The sequence below is a fragment of the Trichechus manatus genome, unplaced genomic scaffold, assembly GCF_000243295.1.
Source record: "Trichechus manatus latirostris isolate Lorelei unplaced genomic scaffold, TriManLat1.0 scaffold00025, whole genome shotgun sequence".
Taxonomy (NCBI): domain Eukaryota; kingdom Metazoa; phylum Chordata; class Mammalia; order Sirenia; family Trichechidae; genus Trichechus; species Trichechus manatus.
The window spans coordinates 14183519-14199880 of NW_004443961.1; the positions used below are offsets into that span (position 1 = coordinate 14183519).

Below are 16362 nucleotides of genomic sequence, written 5' to 3' on the forward strand. Positions count from 1 at the left end.
ATGACCACTTATTAACTACATTTGCCAATACGTTAATATATTTTTTAGATCAATAATAGCAGAGTTCGGTAAAAATCTAATACTTGTACCTATTAGTATACTACTTAAAGTTTGTAAGGGAAAACTTTACCAAATAAACTCTAAACATAAATACATATGTTAGAGGAGATATCAAAAATTTTAATGAAGTAGCTATAGTTTAGTAAACGTGAGCTAGGTCATCTATTCCTACATGAAGCACAAGGGAAGTAGTCAGAGACTAGAGACAAACCCAGGGAGTGACCAGCAGCTCCGTTAATGAGTATTAATGCCACCGTAAACCAGGGCCTGACACGTTGTGATTTTACAGCAATACACGAGTGAACACTCCAACTGTCCCATGACTAACACATAGAAAAATGTGTCTGTAATCCAGTCTGTCCATACTTCCTGATAGGCAGTGTTGTTCTACCTTAAGTCTTTATGATTAGCATTCACAACTAAATACATTTTGGGTAAAAGATATTTTTTAGCAACTAGTTACTTGTATAGAAGTGACTTGATAATGTCTGACAAAGAATAGTTAACAATTAGCCACCATTCTTAGAGGAAAAAAATACACCTAAACATTAGCAGAAATGCACTGATGTCAACTCTCACAGAAATTTTAACTAGGTTGTGTGCTTATGTTCTCTACTTCCATTTACTTAAAAGTAAACTATGCTTTCTTCTATTAAAAAAAGGTTAATATGTAACTACAATTTTACGTATCTCTTAAGTTACCCCAAAGTATTTTTAATACAACTCTTAAGCAAAATAGTAATTTTCTTATAATGGAACATCAGCTCACTTAGTATTTTTAAACTAAGCCTGGGTTACAAAGTACAAAGAGCGCTTTAACTAAATGCCTACTGTCTGGGGATTCTGAACTCAATTTTGTCAACTATTTGTGAGCCCATACTGAACCCACTGACATTTTTGTTTGCAGAAAAGAATAAGAGAAGATATAATGGTCCAGTAGGTATAACTTGCAATATCTAGAGAAAAACTTTTCTCTTCCAGAAGCCCAATAAACAGCTTCACTGATAGAGAACATCTTTTAACATACGTTTGCTTAAAATGAAATGGAGTGTTAAAGAATACTTTAGTCCAACATATAGATTACATCAGTAATCTCACTGCTCATAATCATTTTCTGACGCTTAGCACCTTTAGTTATTTTCATGGTTATCCAGAATATATAATAAATTAGCTAATAAAGCTACAGGTATAACTGTGGTAAAATTAAAAAAAAGAAGACCGAAAGAAAAGAGAAAGCACAGAAAGAATCACTAGTCTTACTAGTTATTTTAAGGCAATAGAGCCAGTAAAAAAAAAAAAAAATTCCAAAACTGAGATAAAAAAAAGTAAACATATTTTTAGATACTCAATAAAACATAGTAGATACCTGCTTGCCACTGTAACTATAATACATTTCTGTGTTTTGTAATAAATCGGTACTTTTAAAATAAAGGTTTTTTCCTAATTCTAAGGATTTAATTCCCAAAATAATGTTTACAATAAAATTTATGAAATGGTTTACATTAGTTTACCCTGATCTAATTTGGGGACTGCTAGTGAAAAACAGAGTAAGAATATGCATAAATGCAGCAAAATACACATCACATGCTTATGAACTAAAAATCCGTATCAGACATAGGAACACATCCATTTTCATAAAATTTTACATTTTTGTACATACAACACTGCTAACGTTGTACCTCTGACACTTTCAGATTTTGGCTATACAGTTCACTTATGGGGCAGTAAATCTCTTTCGAGCCAGTATAATTACATCAATTAGCCAAAAGGGGGCGTTGAGAGAACATCAGAGTTCGTGCACTACCTACAGTCTAACAAGAATTACAACCCCCACAATAAGGTTAGGTGTGCTAACTAGGGAATACTGAAAGTTACACTATAAGTATATATAGACATACTTTATATTCTTATATAGATATATTGATATGTAGCATTTCTGCCATTCAAACAAAATAAACACATCGCCTGCTTGGTCCATGGGTAAATCAGTCCAGTAATTTAGAGGAACCAGGCAGGAGGAGTCAGGGCAGGAAGGGTAAAGAAAAAAAACGAGGGAAGAAAATATGCCCTAAAGGTGGTAGATCTAAGGGGGATAAAAACACACACACAAACCTTCAGTGTGGGAGCGGGTCCACCTCCTGTTCTCATGACTGAGGCACAGGTTAGCTCAAGTACCTCCCAGTACATTTCGAGGTGGCTTCTATTACTACATGAAGTATAAATATATCCATACAGCAATTTAGGGAGTCTTTACTTGGCCCTGCTCTTTTCTCAAGGTCTTCATTTGAAAAGAATGTATACAACGTAAGGGATTAAACTAGTATCTATCTGTATTACCTATACATTACTTCCTCCCAACTATTCTGTCACCAGGCCAAATTTGCTCAATATGTTAGTCTGCACAAAACTCAACCCATTTGCCTGACACAAGCATACTAATTTTGTGTTTCACTAAGCTTTATAAATATATTTCTTATATTAAACTTACTAAGCATCTTATCAGCACCAATAAATACTTTCATCTGCCACTTCTAAGTTTTTGGTAATGAAGCATTACAGTCAAAACATTAAAAACATGGGTGCTAATATTTCTGAGAAGGGCTTATTTATTATATTATTTCAGAACATTTTAGAAGATATTTATAATTTCTGAAAGAACTAACCACAGTATAGTTAACTATCTGACCAAGGTAACCTCCTGCTCCATGATTTCCCATGTGTGATTCCTTACAATGAAAATTAACTGCAAGTAAAATATTAATATGTTCCAAGAACAGTAATCTCCTTTAATCTTCTTATCAAGTGAAATACTGTGAGTATATATATATTTTATAAAAGATATATGGATTTTGTAGTATTCTAATGGAAAAAATATAAAAAGCTCAATTTTTTTTCCAAAGCATGCTAAATATGTTTTCACACAAATGTTCTATGTTTTCCAAGACGCCATCACTATCAGCAATTTAAAACTCTGTAAGGCTAATGATAAATACAGATCATTATATCTTCTTATTTTAAAGTCATTTCCTAACATTAGCTACTAATAAAAGGTCTCTCAACCCAAATTATAATTGGCCAATTAAAATTTAATTTCAATTTCAGTAATTATAGGTACACAAAAGTTTACTTTTAACAGCAATTTTCTATAAAAAAATTTCAATATTAGTTGGCCAATATCTATTATATAAACCTTCAACATGTAATTTTAGATCTACTAGTAGGTAAATAAAAGTAAAAAGTACATATATTTTTTTCAAAGGCATAAGATTCCTCTTTATACTGTACATTATATATTATCTAGTCATACTAGCATTTTAAAAACATACGCATTCTAATATAACTGCACTAGAAAAGGTATATGTGGAATTATTGCAAATTCTCTATACTTTTTGCCCAACAAAATCTTAGGGTCAAATAGGAATACATGTCCATTGGTCACAAATTTCTCCTTGGAGCAAATATTTTAACAACTATCAATAAGAACAGAAAAGGGAAAGAAATGGGAAAGTTAATGCTGAAAAATATTTTAATCTTTTCTTTACAATAAGGTAGGTAGTTGGTGTTTTATTTTAGTGGTGTTTTTATTTTGGTTTTGGTAAAGAGGAAAAGGAGAAAACATTAGAAATCTACTTCTAAGAAAACACGGCCCTTTTTGCTGATGTTCACTCCTATGCAGCATTTTTAGAAATCTTGCAGCACATATAAAAAGAACTGTTAAGTCTTTTAAATTGTATTCAAAGAGACAATTTTATACATAATATAAGAAGGTGTATCAACTTTTGTAAAACCTGGAGAATTAAATTCAGATTTGGTTAGTACTACTTAAAAGTGAAAAATTTAAGTAAACATCTGAAATTTCCCCATAAATTAAAATCTGTAACATTATCAGTACTAAAACAAATTATACACAATTATTTCATCCCAATCACTGCCTTTTGAGCTTAATAATAAAAGCATTTTCCCTGTGGAAAGCTAATTTGAAAGTAAACATGCTCTAAAACTTAAATATAGATCGCGCATTAGTCCCACAACAGGATCAAGATCACTATTAAAATAAAGCCTGGGGCACATTGTGATGTCTAAGATTGGTGGGTGGATTTTAATTGACTTGAAGACTGTCATCGTTCTATTATCATAAAACCTGTAACGCATTTCCAGCATGGAGGACCCATCTGTGCCCACCATCCATCTGTTTAGACGTGATTGGCAAAGTGGTAGGGAACTCGCAGTGGTTGCCTCTGCCTGAAAGGAATGAACCACAGGATCTTCCAACTAGTGCCAAAAACTTCTGAGAAGGTCTGCTGCCATGGCTTTCTGGGCCTCGATCTACAGAAGACAGCATTATTAGTGAAAGACAGCACTCCCATGGTGTTCTTCAGTCAACTAAAACAATACGGGTTGGCTGCGGATCCATTACTGGACTCTGATGAATTGTATCCCAGCATCACAAACAGCGTTTTTTTCATTATGGCACGCAGCTGAGTTTTAACTTGGGATAGCAGATATTGTATCTGTGTCGTCAATCAACCTAAGGCAACTTTTGAAGCAGATGAGAATCTTAGGATTAACAGAATGTGTGTCAACAACTCAGTAGCAAATCTCTTTTGATGTACTTTCAGGACAAATAACTTACGTTACTGTAGTTAGACAAGGAACAAGAATGATCGGTATTATGTTGTTTGAAAACTATCATGGCTAAAAGACCCCTACTGTAAGTCTGGGATATGCTTGTCTAGCTCAGGCCTCAGACAAAGTACCAAGAAAAAGCTATCATTAATATTACTTTTCCTCTATATGTACACATTTCTCAAATGTGGCCAGTTGTTCCAGTCTTGAAATAAGAATACTATAGATTTCACTTTTATACTTACATTTCTTCACAACAGTTTGACATCTTTTCAATAGATGTTGTATCCTATTAAAAAAAAAAAATACATATTCAGATAAAGGAAGTTCTCAAGTCTCTGTTTTATATCTATTTTGTGATGTTTTTAATCCTACCCAGAGAATATTCTGAAGATTTAAGCACATTATATGTGGGTACTAAGAATTTAAATTATCTACATACATTGCTGGAATTCCCTTGGAAAAACAGAATCAACACAGAATCAATATTACATTATGCTAAATAAATTTTATTGAAATACAAAACCTCATAAAAATTGTGGGAGTCCCACTCCATTAAAACGTAAACTTTTATTAAACTTGCTTTCTTGATAATTCTTTAAAAGTCTAGTATCTATTTTCAATTCTGCTATCAGTGACTATGCATTAAAAAATAAATGCCAAAATGACATTTGGAAGACATTACTGGACAGAAAACTGCCAAGAGTAAAAGAATGCTATTAGTCTGGATTTCTGTAAACAACAACAACAAACTCAGCAAGGAGAGCCATGAGTTCACCATAGTGCGACATCTATTAATCTGAAAATTAAAAATAACTGACTAGTGTTATCTGATAAAAACTATTTCTTTTTTTAACAGAAAAATCACTTTTTATAATATAATTTCTTATTATGTAGTATCTGTAAGGCTCTAACAGAAATATATAGGAAAAACAATTCAACCAACAGAAGATAACTTCTAGACATGCTAGTTTAACACACGTTAATAGATGATCTATTGTTAGATTGATAAATTGTGATATCTAAGTAATCAAAACATAAATTATACAAGCATGTTTTTAGATATATATATTTACGTTAAAGTACTTTAAAGTGATACAAAAGAAAATATGTTTTTTAAATATACAAAAAAGTGAAGAGAGGTTTTCCACCTCATCCCTTTACTTTACCTTAATACCTTTCTTACACTTGGGTAGAAAGTGGGCCGTACTCTTATTTGACAGTACTATTCATGCAAATACTTGTGGCTACAACTCAAATCCAACTTCTGTGGCTGTAGAACTTTTTTCCAGTGATACTAATAAAAAGCACCTTTACGTTAAAAATCTCTATACAGAAATTACATGGACATCTAGTTTATAACATACTTAAATTCTGCTGTATGATCAGTTGAACAACTACAGTTAGCTCAGACAAAAGGAAAACTAATTTATTTTTTAGATGACTGGTGAACAATAACTGAGTTTCTTTACCAGATTTTCCAGGGATTTGTGAAGGGTTAACAGATTAGCTACACATTCTGTATTCATCAGTTTTCCTACTGTGCTTTGAAATCCATGGTATCCATCGACAATTCAGAAACCTTGGTGGCACAGTGGTTAGGAGTTTGGCTGCTAACCAAATGGCCAGCAGTTCGAATCCACCTAGGTGCTTCTTGGAAACCCTATGGGGCAGTTCTACTCTGTCTTATAGGGTCGCTATGAGTCGGAATTGACTCGACGACAACAGGTTTGTTTTTTTTGGTAATGACAATTCTATTTATAATTAACCTTTCTCTGCTATGTTGCATAACATCCCCCAAACACTATTTTACATTATGAAAACATAGTCTGTAAATACATAAAACCATTGATTAGGGGCTTAGAGGAACACTGGGTCACAGTTTCTGTATCTATAAAGGAAGTGAATGAAGTAATTGTAATAGTTTCTTAGTCTAGTACGGTTCAGGTTGTTCCAAGTAATTAAGACAGTGTGTGCAAAGGTACAGAGGAAAAGATGGGGTAGAAGTCAAGAAGTGCTATCAAGAAAGGTGCATGCATAGCCTAAAATCACAGTTGTGAATAACATTTAAAAATTGAGAACTATTTCAGAGTGAGGACAGTTAACTGCAAGGTCAGTCCATTGTAACCAACTAATACAATCAGGATATCGTATTTCCAGGAAATACTTAGGCCTTGCTTACGATCTACTGATTAATATAGCTAAGGCTTCCATCAGTCTGTATAACTAAAGAGATGTATGAGAATGTTTTTCTATTTTAAAAACTGGAAGTTTATTTAAAAAAAAAATAAGCTATAAAGAGCAAGACTTACAGAAATATATGCCTTACTGATTTTACCAACCAATACTTTATCTTCTCCTGATGGCTGATTTTACCCTAAGATATGCCCTCTTAGGTTTAGTCTAACCAAATATGTCTGACCATAAAAGAAACTGGATCTTAATTAGATTATACCTGGAATGGGGAAAAAAGAAAGTTCCTGGCAGACAGAGAGAGGGAGCTATGTATTAGCCGGATGTTAGAAAAATGGAGATGGGGTAGGGCAAAGAACAAGAATTTATCTCCAGAGGTTTCCTAGTTAGCAGACCTAAGAACCCAGTCTCTTGGCATAGATAGCTTGATGACAATCTATCAAACTAACTCATCTGCTTTGAGTTCATTCTCACCAAGCAACACTTTGCCACATACGTTGCCGTAAGGGAGAATGTGCTGAAGAATTCCTCTGGCACACCTGACAACCCCACATCAAGGAAAAAACAGTCAATCTGGTTTATGTAACTACCTCTTTTGAGTCTGGAAATAACAATCATTGCCTCTGGGCCTGATTAACCCTGGGAACACTTTCAAAATAGAGTTTCTAGACCTGTCAAACTGAAGACCTGGCGGCCTCATGAAAATAAGAATATTCTATCAGCTAGACTCCTTGAAGACAGTTCAATTTAACCTCAATGATCACCTGTGCTCTTTATTCTTAGTATAGATCTTGTTAATGACTCTAACTCTCCTGTATATATCTATCCAATTCAATGACTCTTTGTTGATTTAATCTGGAGTTAAAAACCCTACAATATTTTTATGCAAATAACACACACTTTACACATTTTTTTGCCAACCCGCAACCCCCTCGCATATTGTTTTCCTAGATGCGCTATGTGCGTTATATGTAGTCACATTATTTATGTGAGAGCATTATTTGCAAAAAATATAGTATTTAGCAAAGTGTTTCACTACTGCAAATTACATACTTGTTTTATCTATTACTAATTTCTACTAATTCTAAGAAAAACTTTGGTTTGGCTTCCTAGCACTTCTGCTTGGCATGTTAGTGTGAACTTCTAAAGGAAATGGAGAGCATCTCATCGAACTCTGCATCTTCCATAGCACCTTTGTACGGGTACTCGATATATGTTTGCAGTACTAAACTAATTGAACATGGACAGAAACAGCACGATTTCTTATTTTTAAAAACTTTTTTTTGCCATCTGAAAGAAATTTCCTCTTAACTTTAGCTTTCTCTCTCCTTTGAAGCCAGAACTCGATACTGCAGTTTAACATGAATGGCTCTTTAAGCACTCATCTCCAGCAGAGCACAGGCCAGCAGAGGACCAGTTGTCTCCTTAGCGACTGATTTAACATTTTGAATATTTTGAAAATTTAACCAATCATGGAACTAAAGAGAAAAGGCAGTAGATCTAACATTTGTAGCCACTACACGTCTCTGCCCAAAATGATTCCCATACTTCTCTTTGTCAAGCTGCTTTCTGGCTGTATTACCTTAGGCAAGACACTAAATCTCTATACATCAATTTCTAAATAATATTTAATCACAGGTTATTGTCTGGATTACTGAGTGAATATATGTTAAAGTCCATAAAAACGCCTCAGTAAAATACAGATATTACCTACTAAACACTTTCTAAGAGGACTTAGAGATATCTCAATTATATCAGAATGCAACTTTCAAAATTATGTTTAAACAAAAAAATGGTTTTTACAATGAAATATAAAGTGATAGGCAAAATACTTTTAAAAAGAATGTAATGCAATATAACTTAGCCTGCATTTAAACTAACTCCTTGGAAGAAAAAAAAACCTAGTTTCTATAGAGTTCTTTACTGTGTCCAAAATTTAAACAACTATTACAGTCAAATAATAGTGTATGACATAAAAAGTATATGAAAATAACTGACTGTAAATTTCAATGTTTTTTCTAGGTTTTAAAAAGCTACTTAGAAGATATTTCATATATTAAAATTGGAAATACTGTATTAGAAATGTGTTTATTTCCTTTTTATTAAATAAAATTAAACCCAGAAAGGAAAATAAAATGCTGCACAGAGCTCCCTTTAATGATATATAGGTAAAATGGGTTTGGCGTAATTAGCAATAAATTCCATATTTGCAATGCTGATCTGAAGTAGAGTAGACCAAATATAATTTGTAAAGAGATTATACTGAATGCTGCTAATTTACCACATTGATTCAGTTGGATACTTGGCAAAATTTAATTATAAGGATTAATAATCTCTAGACTTTATATTTCTGGGTATATATTAAAAGGCAGGTAAATCCACTAATCGTCTAATGAAATTGCTACTTAATGGATAATCTCATTTAAACTGATTTAACATTTTGAACACAAGATACTGTTTATCACATAAGATAACCGAGTCAAAATTAAGTCGCTCATGCATTTGTGATTCTTTCTGTATTTGTTCAGGTAAATAAACATTAACATTGCAAGCTAAACATGAGTATTTATGTACTTTCCCCTTTTAACTTGAATAGCTTTTGTGTTAAATTATCTTTACTAACTCAAATAGTGTCCAACAATAGAACCTGTGAGACCAAATGCAAAAAGCAGCCGTCAAATTTTACTCTGAGAATTTAAAAGCCTTCTTTAAAAACTACAGCTAAATACATGTTCCCCACCCTACCCCCAACCCCACCACAACTGAGAAAAGCACTGTGCTCCAGAGACATCATCAAAAGCTTCAGCTATTACATAAACTCCACGGTGCCCAGCAAACAAAAATGCTTGTATACAAAACTTAGATAAACTGTCAGAGCAGTGTCATGGAATACAATAGCTCACTGTCAGAGCCTCACCAGCACGCACTGCACCAGCTGTTACAGAGCTTCCTGATGAACTCTCTCCCAGCCCAGTGACTGAAAACATGACTAACACAATCACCCAGCACCATTAGTTTGGCTGCTCATCAGAATGCACATTATTTTTGGCTGTATGTGAACTACTGCTCAATGAGAAATTCTGACAAAACCAATTACATTAATAACCACATCACTATCCATTTCACTCAGAAACAACAACAACAAAATGGCTGAACCATCTAAGCAATAATCAGAATAACCTGTTCCCCTGAATAAAAGGGACTATCTCAAAGAAGGCTGCTTTGAAAATAACATTTTAACTTCGATACTAATTTCAGTAAAAATGAAAAAACATATTTATTTAAATCTTTGATATTAAATCTAAAAATAATCTAAAATAATCCTTTAAAATTGGGTTTCAGATTAGCCTGTTCAACAGAAACATCTGGTTGTGTTGAGATTTTTCTAACCTTGGAATAAGATTAGAGATCCATTATTTTTGAGTCCAAGTAATTTCTAATTATTTACCTGGGTCACAGATAATCTGCTCTTGCTAGGTCTAAAATGACATCAGATTATCATTACTATGATTATCTTCTACTATCAAGAGGAAGATTGGATTTTTCTTCTTATACACCAGAAAAATAGAGCTAATCAAGAAGTCCTACCAGCTGCTTTGCTTGAGAGAGCAGCTAACCATCAAGGAAAAAGCATAAAATGAGAGAAAGAAAGGAGCACTGGTGGCATAACAATTAAGCACTCAGCTGCTACCTGAAAGTTTGGCAGTTCAAACCCACCTAGTGGCTCTGCAGGAGAAAGACCTGGCGATCTGCTTCTGTAAAGATTACAGCCTAGAAAACCCTACGGGGTAGACTGACTCTGCCACATGGGGTCACTATAAATTTATAATGAGTCAAGGACATCTAACAATAACAGATTATTTCATGTAAGTGGGATCATAGAATATCTGTCCTTTTGTTTCTGATTTATTTCACTCAGTATAATAATTTCAAGGTTCATCCATATAGCAGCATGTATCAGAGCTTCATTTCTCCTTCTGAATGAATAATATTCCATTGCACGTGTATGCCACATTTTGTTTATCCATTCATCTGTTGATGCACATCTGGCTTGTTTCCATCTTTTGGCTGTTGTGAATAATGCTGCAATGACCTTGGTGTACAAGTATCTATCTGAGTCCCTGCTTTCAAGTCTTTTGGGTATATACACCTAGGAGTGGAACTGCTGGGTAATATGGTAATTTTATGTTTAGTGTTTGAGGAACCACCAAACTGTGTTCCATAGAGGCTGAACCATTTTACATTCCAATTTCTCCATAACCTCACCTAAACTTATTTTGTGTTTTCCTGGTAACAGTCATCCTACTGGATGTGTATAGTAAGTTTTGATGCATTTTTTTTCTTACATACATTTTTTTTCACTGAATATATTACAGTAAACATTTAAATTTTCATAAACAATACATCTGTCATACACAGTATAGTAATTTACTGCTGTTGTTAGTTGCTGTCAAATGGACACTTTTTTAACATACATGTTTACACACATGATAATAAACAGCCTGGAAAAATTTGTAGAGGTGGTCAAAATGGTTGTGAATTTAAAATTTTGAAAGACATTGAAAAATTTCCCTGCAAAAAGACTGTATCAATTTATATCCCCACCAATAATGTATGAGAAAGGCTGTTTGCCATACATCTTCTGCAATGCAGTGTATTATCGAACTTTTTAATCCTTATTCAATTACAATTTTTCTCATTTTTTGATCTTTTTGGTTGTGATAAAGGAACCTCACTTGGCTAATTAGGAAGAAAGACTGGTACTACAATGTCTATTTCAACCTTATCTCTGGTAACTTCTGTGCCTGAAGCCTCAAACTGACTATCCACTTCATGAAATGGACGCACTTATGAGAGCACTAGTACCTAATATCATGCTTCCACGTGTTGGATGTACCTGCCCCAATTAGGTGGTTGGGGAAAGTTACTCAGACAGTCCTATATGAGTAATAATGAAAAAGGAAAATAAACAGGTAAATATTATTTATAAGCACACTTTTCATGTTAAAAAAAAAACCCAAAATTGATTTGATATTATTTCATGTCTTTTCCATATCAAATACTATAAAATGAGGAGCTGTTAGTCAGTCTTTCTGACATTTGGATAAATAATAGCAATCACTTAAGTTAGTTTTCACATCAATAAATACAAGCAAAAACATAAGACTTAATTACTATAAAATGTTTCTACCAGCAATTCCACTTTTGGGACTTGACCCTAAATGAATAGTTTAAAGAGCAGAAAAAGAAGTTGAAAACTGCGTTATCTGTAATATAGAAAAAAAAAGATTGCACACTAGCTGCCAGTCAGCTAGAATACGGTTAATTAAAACATGATATCTTCACTACACAGAGTATACGCAACTATTACAAGCTATAAACGTGAATTATGCAGCCATATAAAAAATACATTCAGTTAATTTTCAAGAGCAGGATACAAAAGTGTATGCACACTCTATACACGGATTATAACTGCTTTAAAATTACACACGCATATGGAAATGGGAATACACAAATGATTATGGGGTAATTTTCTCCTTTTATTTCTAAACTTCCTGTAACTCTTTAGAAATAAGTTTATAATTAGGAAACATGTTCATAAATACATTACTTTACACCGAAAGACATACTTACTGTGATGATGCCAATTAGTTGAGTATAAAAGAGTCCAGTTATTCCAACTAACATAATAATACCCATAAAGGCAGCTAGTCTCATTATGGCCAATTCATGTCTAATGACAAAGAGGTCCTATAAAAAAAAAAGATTTTTAAAAAAGTCTTAAAGAGATATTTAAGAGTTGCAATAATAATAAAAAATTGAGCTACAACACTTCCCCCTGTTATCTATTACAGCAATTACATTTCCCCTCTTTTTGAGTGGGTTCCACTTTATCAATACATAAGTATTTGAAAATGTCAAAAATAAGTTTTTAATTCATAATAGGAAACTGAAAAATTACAGAATTTTACTACTCTATTGTATCAAAAAACCCCTCAATCCCGATTGCAAGTTAGCTATGTTCTTTAACTATGTTTGTTTTTTAACCTATCTGTAGCCAAACAAAAAACCCAGATGGTGTGCAAACTTTAGCTCACATGAGGAAATTTTATTATTGCATTGCTAAACAGCTTGAATGCATAAGCATAATGAGTCATATTAATCAAGTTCAAGTAACCAAGATACCTAGAGATTGTGTGACTTAGTTAAAACGAGGGGTTGATGTATACGACAGAATCATATGGACAGCTCTCTTTAAGCCCACTTCATTCATTCATTCATCCACTCACCCGACCACCACTGCGAAAAACTGTGCTATGTAGAAGAAATGTAAAAATGTTACAGATATGGTCCGTGTCCTCAAGACATACACAGTTCACTGAGAAAAAGTGCCCAATTTTGCAAAATGTCAAAACAATGTGATGTATGCTGTAACAGGGATATATGCAGAGTACTGCAGAAACATAAAGGAATGCCTACACAGGAGGGAGACGGTAATGCTGTGAGGGAAGGCCGACCTCTGGCTCAGGGCGTGGACATGAGGGTCTTGAAAGTGAACCAAAGAAACTGGTGGACGACAGAAAACAAGGAGAAGTATTTCATTAACCTCACTGTTATCAGCCCAATAGCCCAGAGAGAGGGAGAGAGAGGTGAAAAGAATCTGGACACCTGTTGCAGCTAAACTCTAGAATAAAAGAGTCACTCTAGATAAAAGCAACGAGTGAATGGGAAAGATCCCCAAAACATAACCACCCACATGCTTTCTTTAGAACTCAACCAGGTTAACGCTTAAAGGTACCCTGGTAGCAACACCAAAAACATGGAGGTCACCGAACTTAAAACAGAAGAATTGATGCTTTTCAGTGTATCACAGTGATCAACTACCGTCTCAAGCAAAAATCTGATACCGCACTCAAATCACTTATCCATTAACCTGGAAAAACTTAAAATTCACCAAGATACTTAAGGTGTTTTGCAGCAGACAAATATTTCCAGCAAACCAGTTGCCATCGAGTTGATTCCAATTCATAGAGACCCCATGTGTGTCAGAGTAGAACTGTGCTCCATAAGGTTTTCAATTGCTGATTTTTTTTTTTTCAGAAGTAGCCAGGCCTTTCTTCTGAGGTGCTTCTGGGTAGACTAGAACCTCCAACCTATCAGTTAGCAGCCAAGTGCATTAACCATTTCCACCACCCAGGGACTCCTAGTCAAATACTAAAACCGGTTGCCATTGAGTCAATTCCAATTCATGGTAACTGTGTGTGTGTCAGAGTAGACCTGTGCTCCACAGGGTTTTCAGTGGCTACTTTTCTGGAAGTAGACTGCCAAGCCTTTCTTCCAAAGCACCTCTGGTGGACTCAAACCTCCAAACTTTGTTAGCAGCTGAGCATGTCAACTATTTGCACGACCTATAAATAAGTCAAACATTAGGCAGTCTTATTTCAAAATTTCAGTAAAAAGAGCCTAATTCAGAATCCCTACATTAAAACATGTAAAAATGAAAAGATGGGGGCTGTGACTGCTATAAAAAATTAAGTACAGTAAGTTCTGCTGTAACACTTGTCTAAAAACGCATATTTGTTCCAACGTGATTGATACGTTAAAGAACAATTTGAACACAAGAATTTTGTGTTTGACAACAGAGAGTCCCTGACAGAGCAGGAGAAAAGTGGGAGTGCAGAACTCAAATTCTAGTAGAAACATCAGACTTAATAGTTTGACTGAGACTGGAGGGACCCTGGAAGACATGGCCCGCCGACTCTCTGTTACCCCAAAACTAAAACCATTCCCGAGGCCAACTCTTCAGACAAAGATTAGACCAGACTATGGGACATAAAATGATACTCGTGAAGAGTGTGCTTCTTAGCTCAAGTAGATACATGAGATTAACTGGGCAGCTCCTGTCTGGAGGCAAGAGAAGAAGGCAGAGAGGGTGAGAGCTGGTTGAATGGACATGGGAAATCGGGGTAGAAAGGAAAAGTGTGCTGTCACATTATAGGGAGAACAACTAGGGTCACATAACAATGTGTGTATAAATTTTTGTATGAGAAACTAACTTGAATTGTAAACTTTTACTTAAAGCACAAGGAAAAAAAAAAGAATTTTGTGTTTGATTATGTGCAATTTCATCTGCAAGAGACACTAAATGAACAAAGAAAACTGCGTGCAGCTGAAAGAAGACACGAAGGAACACATAAAACACGCTGCAGACACCTCAAACACCTACCAGCTACCTCAGTTTACTGCATGTGTTACGAGCCATACCCATCTACATCTGGTGTTACAACTTTCCCTCTGATTTCTGCCAACACTCTTTCCACCACTTCACAAAAACTCACATACTGTAACCCTTCTGATGCCCAATACCACAAGACAACTTCAGGTCTCTCTCAAGGTCAAGGGCCAGGTATACTGATTTATGTATTTCTTTCCCATTTAACATGTACAAAGCTAGGCTGTCATTTTTATTAGGTTCTTATTCGTTTAAGTGTCACTGACGGAGTTTTTGAGTGTCGTGCCCACATTTTCCCATAAGCCCTGTGGTTTTTAGAACACGATTTTGCACAGTGTGGTGATTTTTAGAAATCCATATATCACGTTATAGCAGAGCTTACTGTACCAAAAATAACACGACCAAATAAAATGCATCCTCCATTCTCCCAGTGAAAAGGTTTAATAAATGATATATTTCTGGCCAACTAGAATTTCTAAATGTTAGGGATGGAAATGAAACTAAGAGATCTACTTATAATATTAAATTTATTCATTTAGCTATATTTAAGAGTATATAAAATACTCTCATCAAGAAATTTTTTTTACTGCTCTTACCTTTTCAAGAAACAACTGCTTACACATGCATAATTAACATAATCAGCACTAAATCCACTAGATCTTGAGTCATTTAGCACAGGTTTCCAGAGCACATCTTTAATTCTGTCTCAGATTTTTTTTAGATATAGTAGTTTTGAATAAAAAAACTGGCTTGGGAAATTTCCTCCAAAGTCACAAGAACCCATTTGCTATTTAAGATCTTTATTACCTAATCACAAACTGTATTTCTTTGTTGTTTTCATTTCTTCCAATTTTTTTGGTTAAGGAATGTGCTTATACACAGATAAATGCGTAAACACCTGCTCAGTTTAAAGAAAAGTCACACCACCTGCTCAAGAACAGGAACATCTGAAAGCACCCAGAGGCCCTGTGTGCTCCTTCCCAATCATAATCTCTCCTCACCTCTACCCTGAAAGTAAAGGACTTCATTTACTCTTCATACTATGTTTCCAACACTTTCTCCCACTCTGAAACTAACTTTTCACCCTCTTCATGGTATCTTTTGTTCTTAATTTGAATGTAGTCCAATTTATGAATCTTTTCCTTTAGTGCTTTTTATATTGTCAATGTTTCACAACTCAGGTAATAATGACATTCTCCTCTTACTATCTTCTAAAGCCTTCAAAAGCTTTACAGTTTTGCTTTTCACAT

The 16362-nt window shown here is 34.4% G+C and overlaps 1 protein-coding gene across 6 annotated transcripts in view; it reads right to left on the reverse strand.

The window, feature by feature from the left end:
* Positions 1-1206: 1206 nt before the first annotated feature.
* The window catches only part of ZDHHC21 (zinc finger DHHC-type palmitoyltransferase 21), a 52605-nt gene continuing 37449 nt past the window's right edge, over positions 1207-16362 (reverse strand). For 5 of the 6 annotated variants that reach the window (XM_023728615.1, XM_023728614.1, XM_023728611.1 and 2 more), the window contains 3 exons: positions 12514-12630; positions 4932-4975; positions 1207-4386 (listed from right to left, as the gene is read on the reverse strand). In XM_023728615.1, coding sequence (XP_023584383.1) covers positions 4254-4386; positions 4932-4975; positions 12514-12630 — 294 coding nt within the window. In that variant the 3' untranslated portion in view covers positions 1207-4253. The other variant, XM_023728616.1, reaches the window with a different exon arrangement.